General features: G+C 34.2%; 1 protein-coding gene across 3 annotated transcripts in view; it reads left to right on the top strand.

The window, feature by feature from the left end:
• The window catches only part of RFX3 (regulatory factor X3), a 118,782-nt gene that overhangs the window by 76,575 nt on the left and 14,418 nt on the right, over positions 1-27,789 (top strand). Inside the window, exons 5-15 of one of the 3 annotated variants that reach the window (XM_068176837.1) lie at positions 7,444-7,518; positions 11,557-11,738; positions 12,300-12,419; positions 14,903-15,024; positions 16,263-16,375; positions 17,103-17,218; positions 17,794-17,948; positions 22,431-22,528; positions 22,799-22,948; positions 24,458-24,666; positions 25,627-25,780. In XM_068176837.1, the coding sequence (XP_068032938.1) occupies positions 7,444-7,518; positions 11,557-11,738; positions 12,300-12,419; positions 14,903-15,024; positions 16,263-16,375; positions 17,103-17,218; positions 17,794-17,948; positions 22,431-22,528; positions 22,799-22,948; positions 24,458-24,666; positions 25,627-25,780 (1,494 nt within the window). Of the gene's footprint in view, positions 1-7,443; positions 7,519-11,556; positions 11,739-12,299; positions 12,420-14,902; positions 15,025-16,262; positions 16,376-17,102; positions 17,219-17,793; positions 17,974-20,917; positions 21,011-22,430; positions 22,529-22,798; positions 22,949-24,457; positions 24,667-25,626; positions 25,781-27,789 lie in introns of those variants that run through there. The other 2 variants (XM_068176838.1, XM_068176839.1) reach the window with 2 other exon arrangements.

Raw genomic sequence — 27,789 nt, 5'->3', positions numbered from 1 at the left:
AAAGACAAGGAATATGGGGGGAAAGGGAGAATGATTGCTACTAAGGTCAGCCACACCTACCCCAACTAGATTCTGGCTTCATCTGTCTATGCTCCTTGCTTCTTCTCTGATACAGGCTGGCCTCACTGGCTTTGAGTGTGTTTTCTCCATAAAAGCCCTGTAGTAATTACACAACTATTTTTGACAGTTTAATGTTTATTTCTGGTATTTTTTTATTAAAAAAATGAGTAGTTGGAAACTCGGTTTATTCCAATGTAGTATTCCAGTTTCTTATTTTAAAAGATTGTAAGAAACACAATTTTTTCATCATAAGATATCAAAAATAGTATCTTTCAGTCCATGGGGAGAATTTGTGTTAATTCTTTTTGTTTGAAAATGCATAATAAACTGGATGCCAGGAGACTTGCCATGATGATGTTCTCAAAACAGTCTGGTTATCAGTGGCATAGATGGATCCCCTTTCTAAAGGACTACAGATTTTCTTTGTTTTTGATTAAATACCCATTTGTCTTAATATGGCCACCCTCTCTTGCTAAGGCTGTCATGCCATAAATGTTTTCAGATTTTATTTTAATAGTAATCTGAATTGAATTTTCTTTTTAGTTTTTCTATTTTGGTTCTCTGGTGTGAATAACTCTGATGTATTTACATGTGTTTTTCAGTGTTAGGTGGAATGTATATATTTTAAAAGTCTTTATGACAGTCTAGACGACAGATTTTTACATGGGATTTTTTTGGTTTGTTTTGCAAATGTGGAGAAAATGACCACAGAGAAAAAGGTTTAGAATATGTTTAAAGATGTATATAAGAGACACAAGGTATACAAACTGGATGATCTGTGGAAAAGATGGTAAATTAGTCAGTTTGACCCTATGCTGGAGAACTTCTAGCAAAGAAGATAAACATAGAATCATAGATTGTTAAGGGTTGGAAGGGACATTAAAAATCATCTAGTCCAATGTCCTCTGCCATGGACAGGGACACCTCCCGCTAGACGAGGTTGCTCAAGACTTTATCCAGCCTGGCCTTGAACACCCCCAGAGTGGGGCAGCCACATCTTCTCTGGGCAGTCCCTTCCAGTGTCTCACCACCTTCACAGTAAAGAATTTCTTCCTTATATCCAACCTTTCTTTCTCCCCTTTTGGTTTGTACCCATTACTCCTTGTTCTATCACTGCAGTTCCTGATTAAGGGTCTCCACCTTTGCTGCAGGCCCCCTTCAGATCCTGGAAGTTGCTGTGAAGCCTCCACGCAACTTTCTCTTATCCAGGCAGAACAGGCCCAACTTCCTCAGTCTGTCCTCATAAGAAAAGTGCTCCAGTCCTGTTATCAACCTCATGCCCTTCTCTGGGCTTACTCTAACAGGTCCATGTTCTTCCTGTGCTGGGACCCCAGAGCTGATGCAGCACTGCAGGTGGGGTCTGAGCAGAGCAGAGAGGCAGAATCCCCTGCCTGGCCCTGCTGCCCATGCTGCTTTGAATGCAGCCCAGGACACTTTTGGCCTTCTTGGCTGTGAATGCACATTACCAGCAGTTGTTGAGGTTTTCCTCAACCATCGCCCTCAAATCTTTCTCTGCAGGGCTGCTCTCGTACTTCTCCACCCAACCTGTAGCCTGGGATTGCCATGACCCAAGTGTAGGACCTTTCACTTGACATTATTGAATTTCATGAGATTTGCATCAGCCCGCCTGAATTATGGCAAGGTCCCTTGGCACTTGGGCAGTAACATTACATTTGAAAATTTGGGAAGGAAAAGGTAATTGGATTTAACTCAAAAATTTTTTTATTTTTCCAGTCTGTGACTGCGAGGTGTGCTTTTTCTCCCAAACGACTCCATATGTGCTTTTATAATTACTAGAGAACATGCTATATTCGTTAGTCAGGATGCATGCCTTATGTACCTGTAGACTACTGGTAGTGTGAATTTGCAGCAGGTGTTTTAACCCCTATCTGTTATGTATATTAAACTTCCATATTTACAATTTAATCCGGAGAGTTTTTGGGAATAAGAAAAGCCCTTATTTCCCTAAGTTTTTAAGGCTTATCAGCATTCTTTAAGGTCAACTTTATGTAAAATATTGCACTAATTTTACATCTTTTTCTTTTTTCTTCTCTTTCTGCATATTTCCATTTCTTTCATTCTACAGACTTAAAGAAGTATCTTTCCGTCTCTTTTCATAGTATTGTTTCAATATTTTGAGCAAAATTTCACAGAACCTGTTTGCAGGTGTTGCTACAGTTTTTTCTATTGACTGGAATGCAGATCTTTTAAGTCTCCCAGCTGTATGGGCTAGATTGGATTTCTCCTCACGTGGTCAATATAATTTAATTTTCAAGCTTGTTTCTTGTGGGCAAGCTTGAAAATGAAATGTCTGCCTAACACAGACAAGCTTGTAAACAAACCTCTGGCATAAGTTTTATAAAACAATATGACATACATGAATACTCTCTCCTGAAATAGTACTGAAAGCCAACATGAACCATGTATGTTTGTGGCATCCTAAAAGACTGAAATAACCACATTTTCAAAAGGCTTGTGTCCATTGATCCTGTATTTTCAGATTCACTCTGCCTTATTTAGGTAGTCACAATTGTCACAAGTACCCAGGACTTAGCTAGCTGTACCACCAAATCAGTCTTTCTTGTATACATGATGAATTAGTAATTTCTTCATAATGGAGCATTGTGATCATAGCTGCTTTAGAATTTCACTTCCTTTAAAGCCTGAAAGAGTGAACTTTTGGAAGTGAATGAAGGGCATTGTGAATGAGAGGTGCCTGTGGAAAAAGAGACAGCAGCTATCTTTTTTCAACATGTTGCAACAATATATTGAAAACTAAGATACCACCTGCCTGCCCTGCTGCTGGTGGAGGGTGATTTGCAAATGCAAACAGATAAAGAAAAAAAAAAAAAAAACCTGTAGGCTACCCAGATTATTCACTAAACCTCAGGACTTCAATTTCTGTACATTGTTTTCTTTTTTTTTTTAACTCCTCAGAGCAACTTACGATAAATATTTTGTACTAATTTTTAAATTGTTAGTTGATCATGGAAATTGTTAGCTGAATCATATGGAAAAGCACTATTTCTTTCTTCTTCCTAAGAGGAAGGGAGTTTTTTGCAAAGTGGGTTTGGGATAGGTGTTTGCTATGTCTGTGCTATATGCATCTTAGACTATTATGTGTTTATCTAGTAACATGTTCATGAATACTGAGACATAACCTAGCAAAAACAGTCAATAACTTCCAAATCAGTAGATCATGTAAGGATTACATTATAGATGCACAAACTGGGATCAAACAGCTTAAGTTTTTAACCGCAGGAGAATATCCTTATTCCCTAATGATTGTGTCAGAGTATAAGGCAGTGTTTTAGCTCTCTAACAAGGTAAATTGAAGAAATTCACAATCTTTTTCTCATCTATAATGCTCTTGATTTAGTGACTGCCTATGTTTGTAACTGTACCAACTGATTAGTGTTCCTACATGTAGTGTAACATTTAACATGGGTTAGTTGGAATTGCAGTGGGAGTGATAGTGTACATTTCAGTTATCAGAACTTTTAAATAAATGTTTTTAGTCTCATTAAGACAAAAAAGGGGCAATGTATGACTGATCACATATTCAAATAAGTGAAATTCTTCTTATTTAACGTATCAGATAAATATGTAGGAAGTTGTGCCTCGAATCTCTCACAGCTTACTGTTAAAAATAGAAGGGTATCAGTCTTCCTTTTGTATTTACGCAGAATATAATTTTAAATGTTAAAATTAATTTAATCTTTACACAAAATATCATGATAATATGCACTGTATTACTTGTGTAGTTATTCTGTGTGTTTAAGTGCTATTTGAATAGAGACATAATGTTCAGTTTTTCTACAGCCTAAATAAAAGTCCCTGGCCAGAACTTAGAACCTAAAAGATTGAAGGAACAGATCCTTCACTTAAAGGAACAGATCCGTCACTTAAGGAACTTTTTACTCAGGTGTCTTTTATTTCCTGTACATGGGTGTCACATAGAGCCTCCTGAAAACCCAAACACTTGGAATAACAGAGTAGAAGAAAATAAAATATTTCAACTGTGGGTGACCTACAAGAATAATTTAGCCCAACTGCTTCACTTCAGGGCCCAACCCAAAGGTAAAGCAGGCTCTTAAAGGCTCTGTCCAAATGCCTCTTACACAGTGATAGGCTCAGGGCATCATCAGGCTTGACCACCCTCTCTATAAAGAAATGCTTCCTAATGGCAAGTCTGAACCTCCCTGGCCCAGCTTTGAACCATTCCCACACATCCTGTCACTGGATCCCAGGGAGAAGAGATCAGCACCTCCCTCTCCACTTCCCCTCCTCAGGAAGCTGTAGAGAGCAAGGAGGTTGCCCTTCAGTCTCCTTTACTCCAAACTAGACAAGCCCAAAGCCCTTAGCAGCTCCTCACAGTCCATGGTGTCCAGTCCTTCCACCAGCTGTCTTACCCTTCTCCAGACACCTTCGAGGACCATCCCATGGTTCTGAAATGGTGGAGCCCAGACCTGCACCCAGGACTCGAGGGGAGGCCCTGCCTTAATGTGGGACACAGAGGGATAGTCACCTCTTTAGAGAGCCGAGGTTGCTGCACTCAGGATGGGGTTTGCTGCAGCCAGGATGGGTTTGCTGCACTCAGGATGGGGTTTGCTGCAGCCAGGATGGGTTTGCTGCAGTCAGGGTGGGGTTTGCGGCAGCCTGGATGGGATTTGCTGCACTCAGGATGGGGTTTGCTGCAGCCAGGATGGGGTTTGCTGCACTCAGGATGGGGTTTGCTGCAGTCACTGTGGGTTTACTGCAGCCAGGATGGGGTTTGCTGCAGTCACTGTGGGTTTCCTACACTCAGGATGGGGTTTACTGCAGCCAGGATGGGGTTTGCTGCACTCAGGTGCAGAATCTGGCATTTTGACTTGTCATTTTCATGTCACTGATGATTGCCCAGTGCTCCACTCTATCCAGATTCCTCTCTCTGCAGGGGCTTTTGTCATTCAGGATAGTCAACAGCACCTCCCAGTTTGATAACACCAGCAAACTTACTAATGATGCATTCAATTCCTGTATCCAGATCATGGTTAAAAATGAACAGAACTGGCCCTAGAACTGAGCCCTGTAGGGCACCAGTAGAGTAAAACAAGAAGCAGACATAAATTTTCAGAAAGGGCAAGTGAATCACTTAGTGTCTAAGAAATCTGTCTTCAAATCAATCATATTTTATGCTAAAAAATAGTTAAAGAAGTAATTTTACAATCTATATGCAAAGAGGATTTCTGGGATTGTAGAGACATCTGTCAGATAAAGGAGAAAGTTCATTTTATGAAAATATCATCTAAAAATGGTGAACAAAATAATTAGTAGTGAAAACAATTTCTCTTTATGCTTGTCCTAGTAGAATATGTGGAGACATTTTAAATATAGATCCCATTTCTGAGCTTGGAAAAGTAATTGACATGTTTTAGTGGTAACCAGTGTTGCTTGCCTTGTGTGATGCACTAAAAGTGAACACAGATTCTTTGCCTTCAGTGGCGATACACATGACATCTACTAAAAGAAACTCCAGCAACAAAAATCTCCCAAATGATGAAAAGCCCAACAGTTGCCCTCAAAAGCCGTTGAATCAATATGGCATTGAGGAGTCAGTGTCATCTGTAATGCCTCTTTCAAGTGAAATTACTAGAGATACCAATTTTTTTTGCAGATTGGTTCTCTGAACAAAGAAGACTACAAGTTGCAGCAACAAAATGAGAGTAGGGTAATAGTGGGAATGAGCAGCAGGTAATGTCACCCTGGTATACAGTACTGCTGTGGATTAAGCACTGTGGTACACGTGACCTAACATTCAGATTTAGGATTTAAATGTCTGTACACCCTCAATTGTTTGATTGTAGTATTCTTTTAGGAAAGGAAACTCTCTGGCTACAATATATAGTAAACTGACAGTATGATGATCTTTTGAGCTTGTAGTTTTTTTCTTGAAGCATGCTTTTAAAATTTGTTCTTTCCTGTGTGATTGAATACTTTGACCTCATGGTATTTTCCACTGAAGCAAGTCAGTGAAGAAATCAGACTGTTAAAAGAAAGAACATTATTGCCAAGCAAGAATGTTTTCTTACATAGTAATTGTATATATTTAATAATGTAAAAACTTTTTAAAAACTTGCAAAGCTAATATTACACAATTAAAAGAAATTACTCCTCACAGCTAATATATTAAAATACTTGTCAATTGACCTGGAAAAAAAAGAGAAACTAGTTTTACAGGTAAATTCAAATATCAGCTATAGTAGTATTCCATTTCTACTATACAGAGAGTAAATTCAGTCAGTATTGATAAATTATGTCACTAAAATGATAATTAGTACTGTGGTATTTGAAGTACGATAGAGAGGGCTCATTAAATATGTTTACAGAAATAATTATAAGTTGTTTTTTTTAAAGTTTAAGTGGTGATTCCATTGCTTCCATTTTGGCCATTTATTGTAGCTAGTAATTGTGTGCTTTTTCTCACTGTGCATTCCATTGTCTCTGTCATTTTAATTTTTGGTTTTTGCTCTTCTGGCCCCCCAGATTTTTTTCTTTAATGTTGTTGCCAAACCTATCAAAATCAAAATATCCATTGTTATTTAAAAGGAAAAGAAAGAAAATGGACACGAGAGTAACCATACATTTGCATTTGAAAAAATCTACTTTGTATTTTAGTTATACTGTATTTTCTTTTCCTTTTTAAAAGTAAAATTATTGTGAACAAATCTGCTTTTCCAAAGGCTAGATCCTACAGTCTGTGTAAATCCTGACTTTCCATTTACTTTACAGCTGGGGATCTTCAAAGGGTGCTGGCAGGAGTAAGGGTTGATGTCCTGTCCCAGCGAAGCTAATGGTGTAAAGCCTATTGAATTATTTTGGTTTGGGATTTGATTCTGTGATTTCAGATAGTTAAAGTTTTGTTTCTAATTCAATTCTTATTGCAAGCTCTGCATGTTTCTTCCTGGTATAATTGAAGGGAAAACATATGGAGGCCTTCCAGAAAATAATTTAGGGATTTTATTTTTTTTTTTTTTTTTTTTTACTTTAGTGATTATGTTTTTGTTCAGTCTGGTTATTTTTTTTTTATTTTAATGCAGCTCACCAGTAATTCTACTTCTTTGAGCTCATTCTGAGCAGCTTGGAAGGTAAAATGTACTTTGAGGCTGTGATCCTGCAGTATATGTGGAAGCAAAATTGGATATGTGCAAAGACTTTCTGACCTCATTGAGGAGGCTTGTGTTCACCGGGACTCTAGAATGAGGCCTTTTAATAAAATATATGCCCTAGCCAGGAATAAAACAGGCATTTCTGTTGATCTGTAAGGAATCTGTCAAAACTTCTCTGATCAGGCTTTTTTACTATCCCATCTTGAGTCCTTTTTTTAATGACATCTATTATCAGATTGAAATGGCGATTGAGACACTGCAAAAGTCTGATGGTCTGTCCACTCACAGAAGCTCTCTTCTCAACAGCCATGTAAGTTGTCTCTTCTTCACATACACTCTCTCTTGCTTGTTCTGCATGCTTAGCCTGCCTCTAAATGTTTGTTTTATTTTATTATTACTTTTTGCTCTTAATCTTCCCATCTTAGTTGCTTGTAATCTTCTACTACACCTCCCATGGCTTTATTTTGTCAGATTAAATGTCTTTATGGTATAATGCAGAGTGTTACCTGTTTCCTATGCTGTACACCTATGTTAGGATGAGTTAACACATTTGACTGTTTTGTGGGCTACAGTGTAAATGTCAAGCTAAGGTTCAATTAATTCTAAATTAGCTGGATTTTGGTTTTTTAAAAACAATTGTCTACATCATAAGAACTGTACCATATACTAATTTTGTCGCATGTGAAGAGGAAGAGAAGAAACAAACAGCACACCTAAATAATATATTTAGGTTATTCTTAGGTGTTTCTTCATTTATTCTGACTAGTGAGTTTATTTTGAAATACTTATTTAAGAATCCTAAGGATCCTTCTGATGACCTGGTAAAAATTGAAAGCAGAGCCTTAATTTGAAGAAATTAAGAAATGTCTTATTCATCTGCCTTTTACTTTGTTCTTATCCTGCAAGTCCTACAGTTAAGCACTTTTCATAGACAAAGCTAAAAGATATTTACGGAAAACATGATCTCCAAATATAGTGATAAGTTCATTATATATAACTTTAAAATAAAGGAAAAACAACAAGTTATTTTTAAACTTATTATATAAATTATATTATTACTTTGTAAGTTGTTAGCCTTTCTGAAATGTTTTTTTTTCTGTTGGTACTTATGGTTTTGAATTTTGTATTTTTGCCATGTTGATTGGTTTGTATTCATATTACTTTTTTTTTTTCCTTCTCAGCTTTACTTATTATATAAGTTCAAATATCATTATTGCTTTACAGAAGAAATTGAGATTTAGTTTGCAGTCTGAATGTAGAATATGATGGTAAAGATTGTCCTTTGGAAATCAAATTAAAAATGTATGCTTTAAAAGGTTTGGGTTTGGATTTGGATTTTTTTCTCCTGTAATCGTCTGGTTTTGTTGAAATTAAAATTAAAAATATTTTGTGGAGAATTTAGGCAAACTGTTTTTTCTTAAAGGTAAAATTTAAAGAGGAAAACTGTATTATAAAAAGTTACAGGAAATTATGTACAGAAAGACATTTAGATTCCACCTTATGTGCTTACAAAATAATTATTTTGAAGATAAGGTGATTTCAAAATTATTGTTTAAATAATAGATATTATTGGACTGATAATATCAAAATCATTGTTTAAATGTCATTTTTAACAGACTGTAACTTTTTGGGGAATGTTTTAGAACTATCTAGAAAGACTTAAAACATTGGAACTATTCTAAGTTTGTGCTTAAACCTGTTAGGAAGTCCATTGTCTTTTATAAAATCAAGACAGATTACAAGATATGCTGCAGTGCCTCTGTAAGCTGTGTTTCACTCATTACTAGTTCCAGGCACTATTTACAGTGTCTTCCTAATAACAAGATTTGCACAGAAGATCACAGTCTTTCCAGCTGTGGAGACTTACCATGGTATCTCTTGACTGTGAACACTTTGTGAAAAATACTGTGATAGGGATGTATCTTTGACTGTGGGGAAAGAAAAATTTAAAACAACCCTTGTACACATTTTTGTGGCAAAAAGATTTTCCTGCTTTTTTTGTCTTTTTGAAAGAAATTTAAAATCTAGATCAAGCCTACAGGATGTTTTGCCTGCTTTTAAAGAACTGCTTATTTTCTTTAAACTCAAGGACAGTGTAAAGGAAATTCAAGTGTCGATGTACTCTTTGTCTCTTTAAATTTTTCTTGCATTTGCCTTCTCATGGTTTGGTTTGGCATTTATTAAAATAATAGGCCTAGCAGATTTTAAAATAGAATTCTAAATTGTGTTTTTAATTAACTTGTACACTTAGCAGGTGATAAATTAATTTGTGGAAATAGTTTAGTTTGGGATTTAAATTTTCACCCTTTGATACCTCAGTGAGGTCTTGTAGGATTTTTTTTTCCCTAAGTACATGAGTTCTCATTTTAAGCAGTTCATAATTTCTCCTCTGTTTCCTTTTGTTTCTTGATGTATTTCTGCATGGGATCAATTTACTCAAGTAATTGATAGTTGAGTGTTTTATAAATATTGCAGCTTTATTAAAATCACACTCAGTTTTACAGGTCTGGCTCTGTAAATATTTCATACCTTTCCCCATCTTACTGGTACATTGTGGTCAGTACTACAAATTTATAAGCCATGACTCAAACCTGAACAGTTTTAGAATTGTATTTTAGCTTGATAGAAAAATGTTTGGATTCAATTTTCTCTTAAAATAATTAATTAACTGCACTTTTTCTTCCAGGCTATAATCTATCAAATAAGGGTTTCAAGCCCTTACTACTACTTACTACTACCTTTCTAGAGCAAAAATTCTTATATTGCACTTAACTTTTGATTTGGGTTTTTTGTTTGTTGAATAATGCAAGTTATGTTTGAAATAACATCTGTTAGAAATTAATATAATTAATAAAGTGCACTCAAAGTGATTAATAATAGATTAGAAACCATCTGGAGGAAAATATCTTTAATGCTACATGCAACTTAATTACAAAATAATTAATTTTTGTTTGTCAGTCTTTTGGGATTGACAGAGATTTTCCCTTTGGGGAAGGCAGAAGTACTTAATGTTCTGTATTGTTCTGATTCAATTCTAGATGTAATAATATATGACAAATGTTATATAAATGTATTAATAAAAATAGAGATGTAATAACAGATTTTCAACATCGATAGATTGCAGCTGTTGAAAGTCCTAATTACCTTTCTTTGTAAGCCAAGACAGGCTTATGTCCGATCACCAGTGAAATAAGTTTAATACATTCACACAATACTCAAATATTAACAATTATACCTTTTCTTCAGCTGTATTTCAAAACAATGGTTGCTCAGTTTGGAAGCACTTGTGAATTTTAGTACATATAAAACAATGATAAGTGATGATTAACTGTACTTCTTCTTTTTCTTTATTTGAAATGCAAAATTGCCTGCAAACCAAACTAAACATTTTATGTCTTGGAAGCATTTGCATCTTCTCTCTGTATTTTTCTACAGCTTAGAAAATTCTAGGGATCCATGACAAGTACTGGGAAAAATAAGGAAAATGTTGACTTATCAAAAAACTAAAACAATGAATTTTAATGTATTTTCAGACTATATTGTTTTTTTATATATTTTGTCATTTTCCTTCAATATTAAATCTATGAGTATTAAATTGTCCTTTTAACTTTTTTTTTTTGTATATTAGCAACAGCTAGAGGTGTTTCATGAGTGTGCTGTACTTAGAATATGCAGTGATGTTACATAAAGTCTCTTCTTGCATGTTTCTAATTATCTACCACAATTACATGAAAAGATTACTGTTTTCCCAATAAACTCATTCTGTTCCATTTGGAAGTCAAAGGCAAGCAGGCTACAGCTGAAAGGGTTTGTATGCTTAATGATTCATAGATGTACCAATTATTTTCAATGTTACCTAGGTAGCTCTTGGACTTTTATGCAGTAGCTTTTTTCTTATCTCTATCTTAATGTTTTTTTTTAATAACAGACAAAGATAAGCGCTATCATATTCCAGATTTACAAATACATTAATTACCTATTGTGCCCAAGGAGTTTGTTTTCTGCAATTTATGTGTATTACATTAATGATTCCTTTATTTCTTTGTGGTACTAACAATTTTTCTCCAAAGCATTGATACTGATGTGTGGTACTGAATCAAAAATATTTTAAGAAAAGGGCACTTTCCTGAGGTTACAAGTGCAATGAATTCTGCTATTCCTTGGTAATTCTGAAGATATTAAAGCATTATTGTTTAACTAACATTTAAAGACACTCTGAGGAAGGAAGTAATTTTTTAATAGACCTGAAGTGTGGTTCCAACTGTCAGAAGTTAATGCTGCATGGCTACAATATTTTTAATGAAGTATATAATAGAGTTTGTTTTTTTCTGTTTTGTATGTGATATAGCTTCAATGGCTTTTAGACAACTATGAAACTGCAGAAGGAGTGAGCCTTCCAAGAAGTACCCTTTACAACCATTACTTACGACACTGTCAGGAGCACAAGTTGGATCCAGTCAATGCTGCCTCCTTTGGAAAACTCATACGGTCAATCTTCATGGGACTACGGACCAGAAGACTTGGAACTAGGTTTGTGCAATTGAAATCCTGAATTATAATAAAAAGTAAAGGTAATAATTATGAGCAAGAAACTAGTCTGCTAGGAAAAAGAATACATAAGACCTGCATTAAAATATTAGTGTTTTTCTGTCAGTTCTGTTTCTTAATGTTGAACAGTTCTATGTTTTTTTAAGATACTATTATAGTTTTATTTCTTCTGCTTTTGACAGTTTATGTGTTTATATTTTGGTAACTACACTTCATATTTTTATAATTATAAATAAAACATAGCTTTCAATTTGGAAATCACTAAGAATACTGTTTGCCCATAACTAGATAAATTGTATTTATTTACATTTCATTTTTCTTACTCAAGTGGAGTGCAAGTTAATATGCTGATAATATTTGTTTAAGAGAGTGAATTAATTTCCCAAAGGTAGTAAAATGACACTCATGTAAAACAGGTATGACAGGAGAGCCAGACCTGATTTGTGTGTGTTGTTTTCCAGTCAGTGTAAATTGTAAAGTAAAAGTAATGTAAATATGTAAAACTAGTATTATTGCCCTTTTAATTCTTGCTCTTTCATCAAGGGGGAACTCTAAATATCATTACTATGGGATTCGTGTCAAGCCAGACTCTCCTCTTAATCGACTACAAGAGGACATGCAATATATGGCCATGAGACAACAGCCCATGCAGCAGAAACAGAGGTAAAGTGTGAAACACAACTATTCACACTATTTCTAGTTCATCAAGTCTTACTTTTCCTTACATGGACAAGTTTGAATTCCTGTTCAGCTTTTTTGCTGTGAAAACCAAAGTGTGCTGAATACCCAGTTGCTGTCAATGACGTCAGGCACTGGTCAATGTGAAAGAATATTTACCTAGAAATTGTCATGAATTTTCAGAAAATAAATAATAATAAAATGACCAATAATATGAACAGATTCTTCTTAACTATATTGAATTCTTGTCCCACAAGCTGAATAAAAGCAGTAAGATCTTTAATTTCAAACATTCCTGTTTCTTTTCATTGCTGTATCATTTTTTGTTCACACTTCTTATCAGAGAACTTACTATTAAGTTGCTTGGAATTTATTTCGTGTCCCTGTGAAGAATTAATATGACCACAATGGTTTGCCTCCAAGTACATATAAGTATGTTCCCTTAGTATCTGTTGTTCCTGAGGAACCTGTAAAGGCTCAGAAGTAGTTGAAAGCTGTGGCACAGGGCTGTACTGGTGATGAAAGAATGTGTGAATAAGCATATTAAAAACTATGTTAAACAGAAAATTTTAGGGGAAAAATTGGAAATGAGTACATTTCTTTGATTTGACTGGTGTCACTAGCCAGTAATATTACTCTAAAGTAAAATATGTTAGATGCATAATTTCATGACACTTATAGATAGAAGAGCACCATATCAAACAAGTCACCTTTAGAACATATACTCCTCCAAAAACATTAAATTGAATGGCAGTTTGGTATAGTGTACCAAGCATATTTTGTGTCCTTGTACACAACTGAGATATGGAAAACACATCTTCAAACTTTTACTTCAAACACAAAGATCATTTTGATCTGAAATGATTTTACTGTCATTTCCAGACAATACAGATTATTTACAACACTAAATGGAAGCTCATGGTAAGGTATATGGTCTTAACTATCTTTTGCTGAGCATAATACAGGAGCATGAGATGTCTTATAATAACTTCATGTAGAAAATGCTTGTTACAAAAACCAAGGCAGGATTATATAGTAAGGAATGATGATAGATATTTACAAAATCTCCCAGCAAGTTTATTTTACCCACTCAATCTCATTCACTTAGACATTTCATTCACTTGCATTCAAAATTACACATGTGCACCAAAACATGCCACAATGATCTAACAAGAATAATTTCTGGAAAAATGATGCCAGTCAGCTAAACATTGTCACATCTCTTGTCTTCTTTGTGATTCACAAAGAAAAAATAATTTTGGAATTTCATTATATACCTGTTAGGACTGGATATTTCTTTTTGTATTATTTCCTTGATTATTTTATTTAGCACCACTGAATGTCTTACATAGCTCCCTTATTTTCTGTACCTGAGTATATTTGGCATAATTTTCTTAACTTTTAGTCAGTATGTTCCTTGATTATATCTGAACAAAATCACACATATGGCACTGTGTGCAGTTAGTGCACACTTCTGTGCCCCATGTTTTGCACTTGCACACATGTACCTGCACCAACATGCACCCAATTCAGGCTCAATTCAGACCAATCCTAAGCTCTCTGTGAGAATCTGTAAAGGTGTTGATGAGGGGTGGGAACTGCAAGGTACCTTTATGCACAATAGATAGCTGTTGCATTAAAAATACTGTGCTATAGGAGGCTTAGTATTTAACTTCAGTGTTTCATATATGATGGTATGTGTTCTTACCATTATTATCCAAGTGTAATGAAAGATTCTAGCAGGATTTATTAACAGAGAACTACAAAACTAAATATTGTAATTTTCATTCTTGTGGTAATATTTCTCTTTTGTCAGCTTATTAATATTTCTAGTGGTTCTTTTGTCTTTTAAATCAGTGGTAAATTGCAGTCAATATAATTTTTTTTCTGGGTAGTTATTCCAATTCTGCCATCTCTATCAGACACATCTAATTGAATAAATACTTCTAGTTCTCTTCAGCAAAGGCTGTAGACTGAATGTGTGCCTCATTTTTCTTCATCCCTTTTCTTAATTTGGGAACTGTGAACCTTTTGGATTTACATATCTTCAATATCCCAAAGTCCTTGTTTTGAAGTCTTCGTTATCCTCAGACAGTATTGTTGTTTCTTCTTAAAAGTAATAAAACATTACCTTTGTCTTACAAAATTATGTCAATCTGTGTGGAAAGGGAAGGATTTGATTCTTTTTGGTATAAATTTGCTGGTGTAACAATATGCTGTTACTAAGCTAAATTCTACTAGAAAGTGGGAGTACTGGTGGAATATGACCTTTGTGAATTCTGTAATGCATTGTTAACATTCTGGCTTCCCTTAGTTGTTTTTTCTTCTGTTTTTTACAAAGTAAGAATCTCTAAATTCTTTTGACACTTGCCCTGAAAATTTTATTTTGAGATAGAAAAATCAAACTCAGTGTTTCATTTATGAAGAAGTAAACAGAAAGGATAATTTTGTACTTGATATTTTTGCAGGTATAAGCCTATGCAGAAAGTGGATGGAGTTGCAGATGGCTTCACAGGAAGTGGTCAACAGACAGGCACATCTGTTGAACAAACTGTAATTGCCCAAAGTCAACATCATCAACAGTTCCTAGGTATGAAAGCAGGTTTTATACTGCTATATAAGTAAGTAAGATGAATTTTGTTTTCACAGTGAATATCAAGCCAGACAAGTAAAATAGTTGCGTCTGAAGTTATCATGCTCTCTTTAAAATCCTTACTCTCAAGAAACAGAACAGAAAGGCACTTAAATTACACTTCATGTAATTTAAGTCTTATGTAATATTTAATATGCATCATGTAAGTATAAAAGGAAAAATAAGAAAAAAACCCAGTGTGAGATATACTTCATATTACATAAACATGAAGTTGCTTTGCATAATTATATTAAATGTGCTTATTGAAATTCCTGCTATGAAAGTTGTTTCCTTCATGTGCATTACAGTGCATTTTATTTCATGAAAGTTGCTGCAGGGAGACGGTATTGCACTACTATGCAGGATAGCCACCCCTAGCTGTTTTGAAAGGGTGTTGCAGTGCTGTGAGTGGAAATAGACAAATAGTTTCAACTGAAAACCTAAAGATCATGTTTAAAAATATCCAAATAGTGGATTTGTTGACCAGTTAAGCATGTATTCCAGTCATAGAAACAAATCATAAGTTAGTTAATTGTTTATGTAAAAAGAATCCTTGGCTGTGCTGATAGAGTGTGCTATTAGTGTAGGCTTAATTGGTTGGGATTTTCAATCACCAAATCCTTTGGCTTGATTTTGGTATTACTAAAACCATTGGTAGCATAAGGTAGCATTAAAATGTTTTGAATCTTCTTTTCCAGGTACCTTTCAGTCCAGTATTTTTATCTTACCAGCTTGTCTCTTGGAAACATTTGTGGCAAATAGTAAAAGCACACATTGGCTCTGCTTGAAAGTCTAGTAAATGTCAAGTAAAAATGTATATTGAGTTTATTAAGCTCCATCACACCTGGCTGCATGAAAACTCTTCAGCTGAGCAACAAAAAAATATTATTCAAGGATTACTCTCTCCTGCACTGACTCTACATATTTTCTTTGTAATAGTCTGAAAAGGCGTGTGTTAGGTTTCCCATATAGGTATACTGTATACACGATAGCATTTTAATTTATTCAAGTATAATTTTGTATTTATTTTTTACTAAAAATTATTAATGTATTTAGTATTTTGGCATACAACAGGTATTAAATAATTTCCCCTTTGAATATTATGACCTTTTGGAATTTATTTATATGTATAATCCTTTTTTTTTTTTAACCATACTGTAACTGGCACCTCTTTCATTATGTTGTCATGACAACAGATGCATCTCGAGTACTGCCAGAGTTTGGAGAAGTTGAAATATCTTCTCTGCCAGATGGTACTACCTTTGAGGACATCAAATCACTACAGAGTCTTTATCGAGAGCATTGTGAGGTATTTCCTATAAACCATTTATTTTCGAAAGTTCGTGACTTTTACTGAAGGCCAGTACAGGAGAATAGTGCCAAATATATTGCAGCCATGATAGTGGCATGTGACTTTTCCCACAATATTTTACTTATCTCAATGAAAAAGAGAGCAAAAAGGGTTTTCTGAATTATCCCCTTTACAGGGGAAAGAGTTACATGTAATTAATACTGAGAATGAAATGTTGTTACATGTATGTTTTTCTTTATGTTAGACTTTAGATTGTGTATGCAGATATTTGGTTTAGTCAGTAGGAAATGTAAATCAGGTTAGATTATTATTTAATTTTCTTTTACATTGAAAGCAGTAACACTGAAGAATATGTCTTTTAAAATTATTTTTGAAGGTGCTTCAACTTACAAGGCATTATGAAAAGGAGTAACATGTCAGGTTTACTTTTCTATTTGCAGTAGCAGTAGATATTTTCTGTGCCTAAATTCCTCTGATATGTTTACACAGGCCATACTAGTTCCCAGAGGCTTCCATGAAAGTCTCTGTGTACAACAATTTATAGTGCTGGATAATTTATGGGTATCAAAGGTAATAAAACAGGTACCATTTATAACTTGAGAAATAAACAGTTTGCCTTGGTTGCACTCTGTGATGAATGAAAAGAGCTGTAGATGTAGTTGGAGCTGGGAGTGGAGGGATTCTGGGTAAAAGACAATATGATCTCATGTATCATTCTTTTCAGGCAATACTGGATGTGGTTGTTAATCTTCAATTCAGCCTGATAGAAAAATTGTGGCAAACTTTCTGGCGCTATTCTCCTTCTGCTCCACCTGATGGCACTGCTGTTAATGAACCAAGGTCAGTAAATGTTTCTCTTTGTTTAATGTGTCTCATGATAATGTAAATGTGAAATTTAAAAAATCTTATTAGTTTTAAGGTAGTAATTTTTTCTCCTATGATTATTTTCCAAATTAAAATTACATTGTCTGGCAGTTTTGTATAGTCTGGGTGTATGCCAAAGGAGAGTCTTGGAACAGTTGTATCATCCATATTTGGCATAGACAACTACAGTGAAGTTGTCTCTTCCCAATATTCAATCCACTTCTTTTAAGCCAAAAGGATCATTCAAACGTCTGCACTATTTATGAGCTGTAGGAGAATTATGGAGACATTTCTTAAATCCATTTCCACATGAGACAACATGTAAATAAGTTATTTTGGGTGCAACTGAGACATCTATGATGTGTGTATAAAAAAGTACATTTTAACGCCCAGGTTTTTACCTGCTGTAAGTCAGGGAATCATAGAAACTTTAGGTCAGAAAAGTCAAATTCAACTGTTAACCTAGCACTGCCATGTTAGCTGCTAAACCATGCCCCTAGGTGCTGTAAATGCATTATCATTTATTAATTTGCTACATTTTTTAACACCAGCAATCTGAGTGAAATAGAAAGTCGACTTCCTAAAGCAAAGCTGATTACTCTGTGCAAGAATGAGTCTATTCTGAAATGGATGTGTAACTGTGACCATGTGATGTACCAGGCTTTGGTGGAGATTCTCATTCCTGACGTCCTTAGACCTATTCCTAGTAAGTTCAACACCTGAAACATTTTGTAAAGATTTTTCTGCAAATATGTATATGATGGAGGTGTACTTGTGCCTCAGAGGGCAACTTAAGAAAAATATTTGAAGGTTACAAAACACTGTATAAGTTAGTCTTAGTTTTGTTGTGTAAGGAGTTGTGCTGGGAAATGCCTACATCACATATTAATCTTTGATTAGTCTGGAAGAGAACTGTGGTCTTTATGATTCCATGTTTGTAGAGGTGGTCCTTTATCCCTAACTACTGAAATAAATTCTAATAACTGTTAAGGCAGTGAAAAATTCCTAGTCCAATTTATTACTCTAATCTACTGTTTTCCTGTCATACATCCTGCATGAAATAGTGATGATTGTCCAATCATACCACCATTACCAGGAGTAGAGCTTTCTTTTAAAATTTAATTTTACTAGAATCTGTCATTGCTCTAGCAATGTATTTTTATGCCTATCTTTGGTAGAAAACAAATTTATGTGAATGAAGTCTAATTCCTTCATGAACTAGTTATTCTCTCACTGTCCTAAATATTATACTGCAATCATGTTAGCAACCCACTAAAACCCTCATAATTCCTATGTATTATCTTCTTCCAATGAAAAAAAAAAACCCGGTATTTACTTTAAAAAGTTGTATTGACTTTTTTTAATTAGAGCTGTAAGTAGTTTTGCAGGTAACAAAGCTATATTGTCATGCTGTGAACACCTCCTCTGCTATAGTGAGTCCAGCAGTAATAAGCACTCAGTAAGAATGTTTGGTGGTAGTGCCTTGCAAAAAAGTTTTATTGACTTATTTCTTGCCAGTGGCATAAAATCAGGTTTTAGCAAATTATGGATAATACCAAAAAAATTGAAACTGGAAATGTATAAAATATGAAGGTTTGCCATTTACAATGCACATTTTAACTTCTGTGTAAGGAACAAATAAGTTTTTGGTAGCAATTGACATAATTTGTGCATCTATAAAGCAGAATAAAGGAAAAATGTTTTCTCAAATACATGCAATTTTTGACAACTATTACTTGTGTAAATTATTTTGCATTGGTTTATATTTAAGATTTTATTTCTCTAATGCAAATACCATTAGGTAGGATTCTAGAGTAATATAGTGTATCACAAACAATTAGGTAATAATTAAAACTCCCACAAATTTAATCATAACATTTAATAGGTTGAATGAAAATTCTCACTTGCATAAGCAAGTTAATTTCTGAATAAAAAGGTAGTGCAGACAGTTTTTCATCAAGTCTGATCCTCTCTTTTTCAGTTGTTTTTCCTGTAAAGCCTGGCAGTCTCTAGAGAGCTGTTTAAATGACATCATGCTGTCTTCCTGCCTTGCTTTGTAAGATGCATTGGGCATTGCCAGTACAGGATTTCAAGAAAATGGGACAAAATCAACTAATATCAATAACTAGATGCATCATGTCCTTTTCATGCTATTTCTTTCTTTCTAGAATTATCAGTCATATTTGAATAATTGATACCTACTGTGTTTGACATTCCTGTGTTGAGAATGGTTATCAGACTCTTGGATTCAAACACATCATCTGATCCCAGAACAAATTCATCCCAAGAGACTTCTGCCTCCTTTTGGTGAACAGTCTAGTGGTTTTCTGCTCAGAAGTGCCCTCACTGAGCTACCTTTGGAAGACAGCTAACATATTTTCTTACTTTATCCTTTAGGACCAGCTAACTAAATGGCTTTTTTAGCAGCTTTCCTTTAAATGATGGGCCATCCAAATTTCTTCTTCATTGTTAAATTGTTAAAATCTTAGGATTTTTTAAACTCCTGCTTCTGAATAAAAACATCTCCAGTAATTAGAAGAGAGTAAAATAATGGGTTACGGTTGAATATAACAAAAATGCAGCTGGATGAAGCAGACAAATTCATCGTCTGTGGGAAAATAGCAGTTTGTAGGAAACTTTGGACTCTGTAGAGGTGCTGAGACTATAAACTCTTCATTAAAGGCATATTTGTCATTTTTTTTGAATAAATGGGAGGATAGCAGCAGCTGCTGCTCAGAATAGGGAAAAATATTAATTTGAAAGGGACTTGAAGAAAGCATAATTTTTTCAAGGGTTTGTTTGTTTGTTTGTTTGTTTTGGGTTTTTTTGTTTAGAACTTTAGTGTTTTTTCTTTTAGACAAGTCCTATTGTTGATACGTATTACTAGACTAGGAAAAAAAAAATAGACTGTTGAGGAAAAAAAATAGAGGTTTATTTTTAACCTCTATGTTAAATTTATCAGCTGAAATATTTTGCACCCACAGAATGAGTGAAGAATTGCTGTATATAAAACAACAAATTCCGTTTCCTAAAAAAGTGAAATGCTGTCCATTGGATTAAGGAATAAAGACTATAATTATCTAATGTCCTGTTATGTTTTAGAATGGACATCATGCATCTTTTCACATGGCAGAATGGACAGTAACAAATTTGCTTGTGAGTTAGTTCCCATGATAGGTAGAGAATTTATGCAAAATACACTTCCATGCCATATTACACAATTCTAGACAGACAAAAAAATGAAGTAATGGAAAGACTGTAAAGCTCATTTTGTAGAAGTCAGAGGGGTTTTGGTTCAGAAGTCAAGCTTTTTAGGTGCTTAGGCAAATCAAACTTTCCATAATTGCCATTGCCACATCTTCTAGTGCATGACTAGCAACACTTAATGATTTAGGCCATTCACTTTTCACCACTCTTATCATACAAAGATTCTTGAAAGAGTTCAGATGAACTTAAATGTTCAAGGATGTAGGTAGTTATGGTTTTGGTAATGGCTAGATGTGTAGTTAGGGATATGAGAAAAATTCTGTATTTAATATATCTCCAAAGGTCATTAGAAATTCATGATAGTTCTATACAATACTGATGCCTGATTAGCTACTTTTGTTATTTTATTTCTTCAGAACTTAGAATTTATTTTATTTGTTCCTTTTTCTTTCTAGTTAAAGGTCTGAGCTGCTTTTCCAAATTTGTTTTTAAAGGAGATCAGCATTACAGTGATGCAAATAATTTTGTAACATATATATACTTGGGTAAAAAAAAGTAATGAGAACACTAGAAGTGAAAAAGTGGTAATATTTTTCTTAAATGTCTAAGTACTATTCATACAGTATTTACATTATTACTTCCATCTTTTCTGGTAGGTGAGAAAATGTGAGTGAATACATAGTCAATTAGTAAGTGCACAGAAATAATTTACAGAGTAACACAAGTGAGCTAGGGGATTGACAGGGTTGAAGAAAAAAGCTTGTTCTTCACATGTAAACCTTAAAGAAGGAAAAAATCTGATACCTTAAGAGGCCTCAGCTAACACAGATAGTTTTTAAGATCAAATTGTGGTCAGCTAAGCATCCAAAGGTGTGGTGAGTTATAAGAACTCATGGATTCTGCTGCTTATGACTACAAGTTTGAAGACGTGAAAAAGGTATCACAAATAATACAGTTTCTCTTTTAGGAAATTTACATTTCTGGTAGAAAGCTTTATTTTAAAAATGTATTATTAAAAAAAAGTTATTACTTCCTTAGGTTTTTTTCCTCTTTACTTTTGTAGTTGCATTCATTCTGTAGTAGTCTTCAGAAACCTTTAGTTTTTTCTTTTTTTTGCCTACTTTGCAGCAGTTGGAATGTAGTGCTGTTATGTCAATGTGCAAGCTTTAGACATGGGAAAGCTGGGATTCTATCACTCAGAAGATACGATTTTATTTTTTCCAGATACTGTTCCTTGGGATGATACTTCCTGTTCTCCTCTTTTGATAAATTAAAATTTCTGGTTTTAGTAATGCAGAGTACTATAGGGGCTTCTTCAATGTCTCTCTAAATCTGACAGCCATTCAGCATTTCTGTGGATGCTATAGAAAAGAAACAAAATGCACACAGATTTCACAGTCATCTGAATAATTCCACTTCCTGTCAGTGAAACACACTCCTATATCTTGCTTAGTGATGATATCCTTAAGGACTGCATGTGAACTGAATTTATTCTTTAAAACTGAATTAAGCAGCACTATGACATAGTTTAAGATTACTTTGGACTTATTTGAGGAAATTGCAGTATTCCTATAAGTGGATTTTTCCCCAGACTTTTGCTTTTTGAAAGATGTGTCTAGGTAGAATGGAAAGCTGAAAATTTGTAATGGAAAATTCCACCACAATTGCTGTAATTAGTGTTGTTCTTGTATAGGAGTGCCCCAAACAATACTGCTAAGTCACAAACTTCTTTGGAAGATTGTCTGGTGAAGAAGTCAGAACTGCTTATTAAAAGAAAACTAAAAATAATCATTACATTATATTATTAATACATTATTGTGTAATCTTTATCTCAGTGAGGCATTTTGAACCTAGACTAAATTTGTCTAGTAAGTAAATGCAGCAGACCTGAAAGTTGGGCACGAGAGTTCTGAGGATGCAAAACATTTCAATACAGGTGCACTGCTTTATTTTCATTCTGGTTTTATTCTCCAATGCGCAGGTGCCTTGACCCAAGCCATTCGCAATTTTGCAAAAAGCCTTGAAGGTTGGCTTTCAAATGCCATGAACAATATTCCACAGAGGATGATACAAACCAAGGTAGATGAAACTTGAAGTACTATTCTTGTAGTGGCAAACTAAGTGGGCAATAGCATCTAAAAGGAGAAGCATTTCAACATTAATGCTAAATTTCATGTTTAGCATCAAGCATCAAATAATGGCAGAGAAAATAATATTATTTGATTTGCTACATGGTATAATTCAAATATGAAGACTCATTAATATACACTATTAAAATGAAAGTCAAGATTTAATCTGTAGAATTAATCTACAGAGCACAATATTTAAAGATAACAAATTTCATCGTAGGTTGCCGCTGTAAGTGCCTTTGCCCAGACTCTGCGAAGATACACATCTCTTAATCACCTGGCTCAAGCAGCTCGTGCTGTGCTTCAAAATACTTCTCAAATCAACCAGATGCTCAATGATCTCAACCGTGTTGATTTTGCCAATGTTCAGGTAAAATTTAGTTTTGAATAGCAGGGGTTTTTTAAGTGTTACTTCTTCTGTGATTTTGAACATTATTGTCAGCCATCATTTTATCAAGAAAGGCAAGTGCTAGTATTTTGCTCATTCATATATGTTCTGACTCAGTCCAAATGCGACAGCCTGTACTTTAGCAAGATAAGAGCTCAGAACCAGTACCTGTTTCTATTTGCTCTCTTGAAATGCCCATATTCTTCCAACTTCTATGCAAATGTAGAGCAAATACTTTCTTAGAATGGGTAGCATGAATCGTGTCTTACTAATAGCAAAAATGATATTTTAGGATTAGAACTCAGTAGCATATCTTCTTAATGTCTCTTAAAGTTATTAAATGCATAGAATTTTCAGTAGAGACTGTTTCCATACATTAGTATTAATACTGATGTATTTCCATACATTAGTATTAGTATATTAGTACATACATTAGTATGTATTAAAACCCCATACATTAGTATTTTTTTTCCTACATGCCTCTACCTAAATATACAAGATATTTTTACCAAGTGTAATTTCTCTGCATGTTTTTGCTTGTCTGAGGAAAAATACTTTGCTTCTCTTGAGGAAAAATACTTTTGTCCTGTTGGTCAGCAAAGTCAAAGGTTTCAGATTCCTGGTAGTTCTCTGTTTCTCTTCGTTGTAAATGAGTATTTTATTGTACTTGTTAACACACTTAACAGAAATCTAGTCAAGAGTTCTTGACCAAAGATACAATATATTAAGTACAGTAATATGTTGACATGACAGAGTCTGTGAATAAGATGTTAACTTGGCACCACAACTAGAATTTCAATGGAAATGGCTTGCAGTTAGTGAGCTGTCATTTTTTTCTCATTTTCTGAATTTAACAGTTAAATTCATTTAAACTTGGTAACACTGACTAAATTGCTGATTGCTGCATAGTGTGTTTCTCTGCTTGTGTGCAGCTTATGTTGTCTTTAAGTAATGTGTAGTCTGTTACTGCATAGGGTCAGCAAACAATCCTTGTTTGCATACAAAGTTTCTTTTATAAGATAATGTAACAGGATTTGTCTTTAAGCTTAACTTCTTCAGAACAAAAGGAATGTTGGACTTGATTTCTTGCTATATCTTTTATTACTTTAGTTCCCTGCATTTGACTCTTCTTCCTGTTTGTCCTGCCTGAAATCCCAGAAAAAAATTACACTATATAAGTATTTCAATAGAAAAATTACAAAAGTAGAAGCCCTTTCTCACAAATAAATGTGGGAAACGGGAAACTTTTTTTGTTTACATTGTTTGTTTTAATTTCTTTGTTTGATGTCTGTTCTTTCATGCTATGCTTTTCCCACCTATTTGCTTTCAACAAAATTACAATAGGCGTAAAATAAAAACCACTTCTTAGTCTGTCTTGTAAGTGGGTCCAGTCTCTTTCATCCATTGAGCAGCTTAACCTTTGAGATACAATTACGTTGTGTGCTTTGGCTTATATATTGTCAATTCAAGAGCTGCCATGTGTTGTAACAGGAGCAGGCTTCCTGGGTGTGCCAGTGTGATGACAACATGGTTCAGAGACTCGAAACAGATTTCAAGATGACTCTTCAACAGCAGAGCACCCTGGAGCAGTGGGCTGCCTGGCTTGATAATGTAATGATGCAAGCATTGAAACCATATGAAGGAAGACCCAGCTTTCCTAAAGCAGCACGGCAATTTCTGTTAAAATGGTCTTTCTACAGGTAGTATTTAATAGATTTTAAAACATTCTAACTATTCTATTAATTGCTGAATTGTGCATTGTAATGAACTTGACAAATCTAATATCAAACAGTGGCTTGGTACATCATGAAAAACATGGGGTTTTGTTCAGAGGATTTCTGTTATTAACCTTGAACTCGGGGCTATCAGCAAATGAACAGGGACTTAAATGACCCTATTTTATTGTTTTAAAGGCCATCTGAAAATGAATGCAGGTGTAATTTTGTCAAGAGTGAGAAACATATGAATTGTTTTGGTTAAAATACTACGCAGTTATTAAGTCACTGTTTTTAGTGTACTTACTAAAACATTGTGGCATCAATGTTTATTGGATAAGAAAGGCAAAAGCTGTTTTTAATACATGGAAAGAATATTAAGACAAGCATTTCATGTTAGCTCCTTATTTGAAACAATTATCAGAGTCAACCTTGTTCTTTGAACTTGACTGTAGTGACTGCTTGCTGAAGATACGAAGATATAATATGAACACACAATAAGTCTATTGTTTTTAAATTTAAAGTTTCAAAGCTTTTTAAATTCTGGCAATTAAAAGCATTGCCCTGGAAAGATTGACACAACAGACACCATTTAAGCAATAGATTTTTTTAAAAACAAATAATTTTCTTGCCATTTTAGTTGTTTATGTTTTCAGCAAAGTTTCTTTCAAGTTTTACACTTCTTAAATTAGTGGTAGTTATGCTAAGGTCAATACCGGAACCAAACCAGACTGGTTATTTCCTATGTGGTGTTCAACAGTACCTTCTGAGAAAGGAGAGAAGCAAATGATTGACCTTTCCTTGTCATTCCTTTAAATCAGATATTTGAAGATAATGTTACTTTTGAGAATGTTGGTTTTCAGGTGAAATGTCTGTCTACATGGATAAATGTTAAAATGGCTGTGACATACAATACATAAACATATATTTTTTATTTTTGAATAGCTCAATGGTGATTCGGGATTTAACCTTGCGCAGTGCTGCTAGCTTTGGCTCTTTTCATCTGATTCGCTTGCTTTACGATGAATACATGTTTTACTTAGTAGAACATCGTGTTGCTCAGGCAACAGGAGAGACACCTATTGCAGTTATGGGAGAGGTAAGATAATATGTAAGAGACTAGATTGATAGATTTAGTGATGAATTGGAGAAAGTGTTTTTGCACATTTTTAAGTGTGTATGTAGAATGGTAGGATGTTCTGCATTATTGCAATAGACTGAGTCACAAATATATACAGTGGTTTCAAACTTGTTTCACCAGTTCATTGTAAGAGTATTTACAAAAATTGAATTCTTAAAATCAGTTATTTCTAAATGAACTTACTCTTTTACAAATCTGCACACAGATTCATATGCATAGTTTGAAAAATATTGATCAACTTACAACTATTTTCCACTTTATCAGACCTGAATATTTTATGTGAAAATACAAAATAGCATAGTAATAGGAAAATGTTACTTCTGTGGATCTGTTTACATGCATTTGCACACATAATTCCCACACAAAATGTATACCCTCTTTTACATAAGAAGGCTGGTTTACATGCAGAATTTTGGTTTGTCCAGACCTGTTCACATACCAGTGAAGACATACATAGAGGTTTGCAACACATTTGATTTTCATACAGTTGTTTCAAAGACTATTAGCTTATAAGGAAGATCTAGAGTCTCAATGCAAAACTATTTTTTTATACTCAGCTGTGGCATCTGCAAGGCAAAGTTTCTCTTATCCCTCTTCTTTTCAGTAGTTCATCTGACCTTTTATTTTGAGGGAGACACTAAGGAAAGCGTGAACTGTTTCCAAAGAATAATGCTTCAAGGTGGTGGAAAATGGATATATTTGAAAATATGCTAAATTGTTAATAAGACAGATTTGTTATATTTTTACACTTGCAAGTCACTCTATCATGTTCCATGTTATCTATAAATTGCAGGTAATTTTGTTAGTTGAGTTGTCATTTTTCCCACAAGATATATTGCTAGGCTTATTAAATATTATAAAGAGATTATATACTCCAAGAGAAGTTGGAAAGTGTCTCAGCTTGCTTTGTCAAATTATTTTACATCATGTGTCATGACATGTTTCAGAAAAATGAAATAATTTTTCTACTTAGTATAAATACCCACCATCACTATTGATGCTCTTAGATTTCTTGCCTTATATTTGCAGAAAATCCTACACAAGTATGCAGTTACAACATTCTTGTTGTCTCAGTAGACTTTATATGATAAAGACATAAATGTAGCATAGGGCCGTCTAAAAAGTTTACGAGACTGAATATGGAAATACTATGAGGAAGTAAGTATTGCAAAATTTTTGGAGATGAGGGGCAGAATAGAAGTAATACATTAAATGCATGTCTTCTTATGTTTCTGTGTATTCAATGGCTGAAATAAAATGAGGAAGATTACAGTCCAACAAGCACTGTAAAACAGTATAAACTGGTTGCAGCTGTGAAAAGCATTCTCATACTTCACCCTTCCTCTTCTTCCACCCTTGGACATGGGTATTGGCAAAATTCTTCTGGAAAAGACTGGTATCATTTATACTAGAAGTGTATCTATCTAAACAATGTGCTTTTCATTTGGTATCCACTGGTGGTATTTTACTCATCCAAATTTCACACAAGAGAAAAGGAGGAAGGAAAGGGAAGAAGGTTTCTAACTTATATGCGGCTTCTTTTAAAAGCTCAGGATTTTGATGTAAATCAGTTAACAGGTTATAAACTCTTTCTCAGCAGTGCTTTTCATCTGCCTTACAGGTAGATTAACAACACTTTGACATACTTCATTTTTGCTCCAGCACAAATAAAATGGTGCCTGGGAAATGTTAAAGAGAGCCTTTTGTTATAATATTGGCAGTTCAGAATGAATATCCATTATAATTTATGACTTTATAAAACAGAAATAGCTCACTTCAAACAACAAAGGCCCTGAGGAAGCAATCTTTAAAAAAGGTTGTACTTCTCCTTTCTAATTTTTGAGGGTTTACTTAGTGATAATTGTCTTAATAAGCACAAGACTGAAATGGAATGGGAAATTGCTCTGCTATGGATATGGCTGCAGCTAAGATCGTGCATTTGAATGAATGCATCAAACCAGTGGAGC

Source organism: Anomalospiza imberbis, chromosome Z, assembly GCF_031753505.1.
Source record: "Anomalospiza imberbis isolate Cuckoo-Finch-1a 21T00152 chromosome Z, ASM3175350v1, whole genome shotgun sequence".
NCBI lineage: Eukaryota > Metazoa > Chordata > Aves > Passeriformes > Viduidae > Anomalospiza > Anomalospiza imberbis.
The sequence above is the reverse complement of the archived record's forward strand: the minus strand, read 5'-3'. Positions and strand labels throughout refer to the sequence as shown.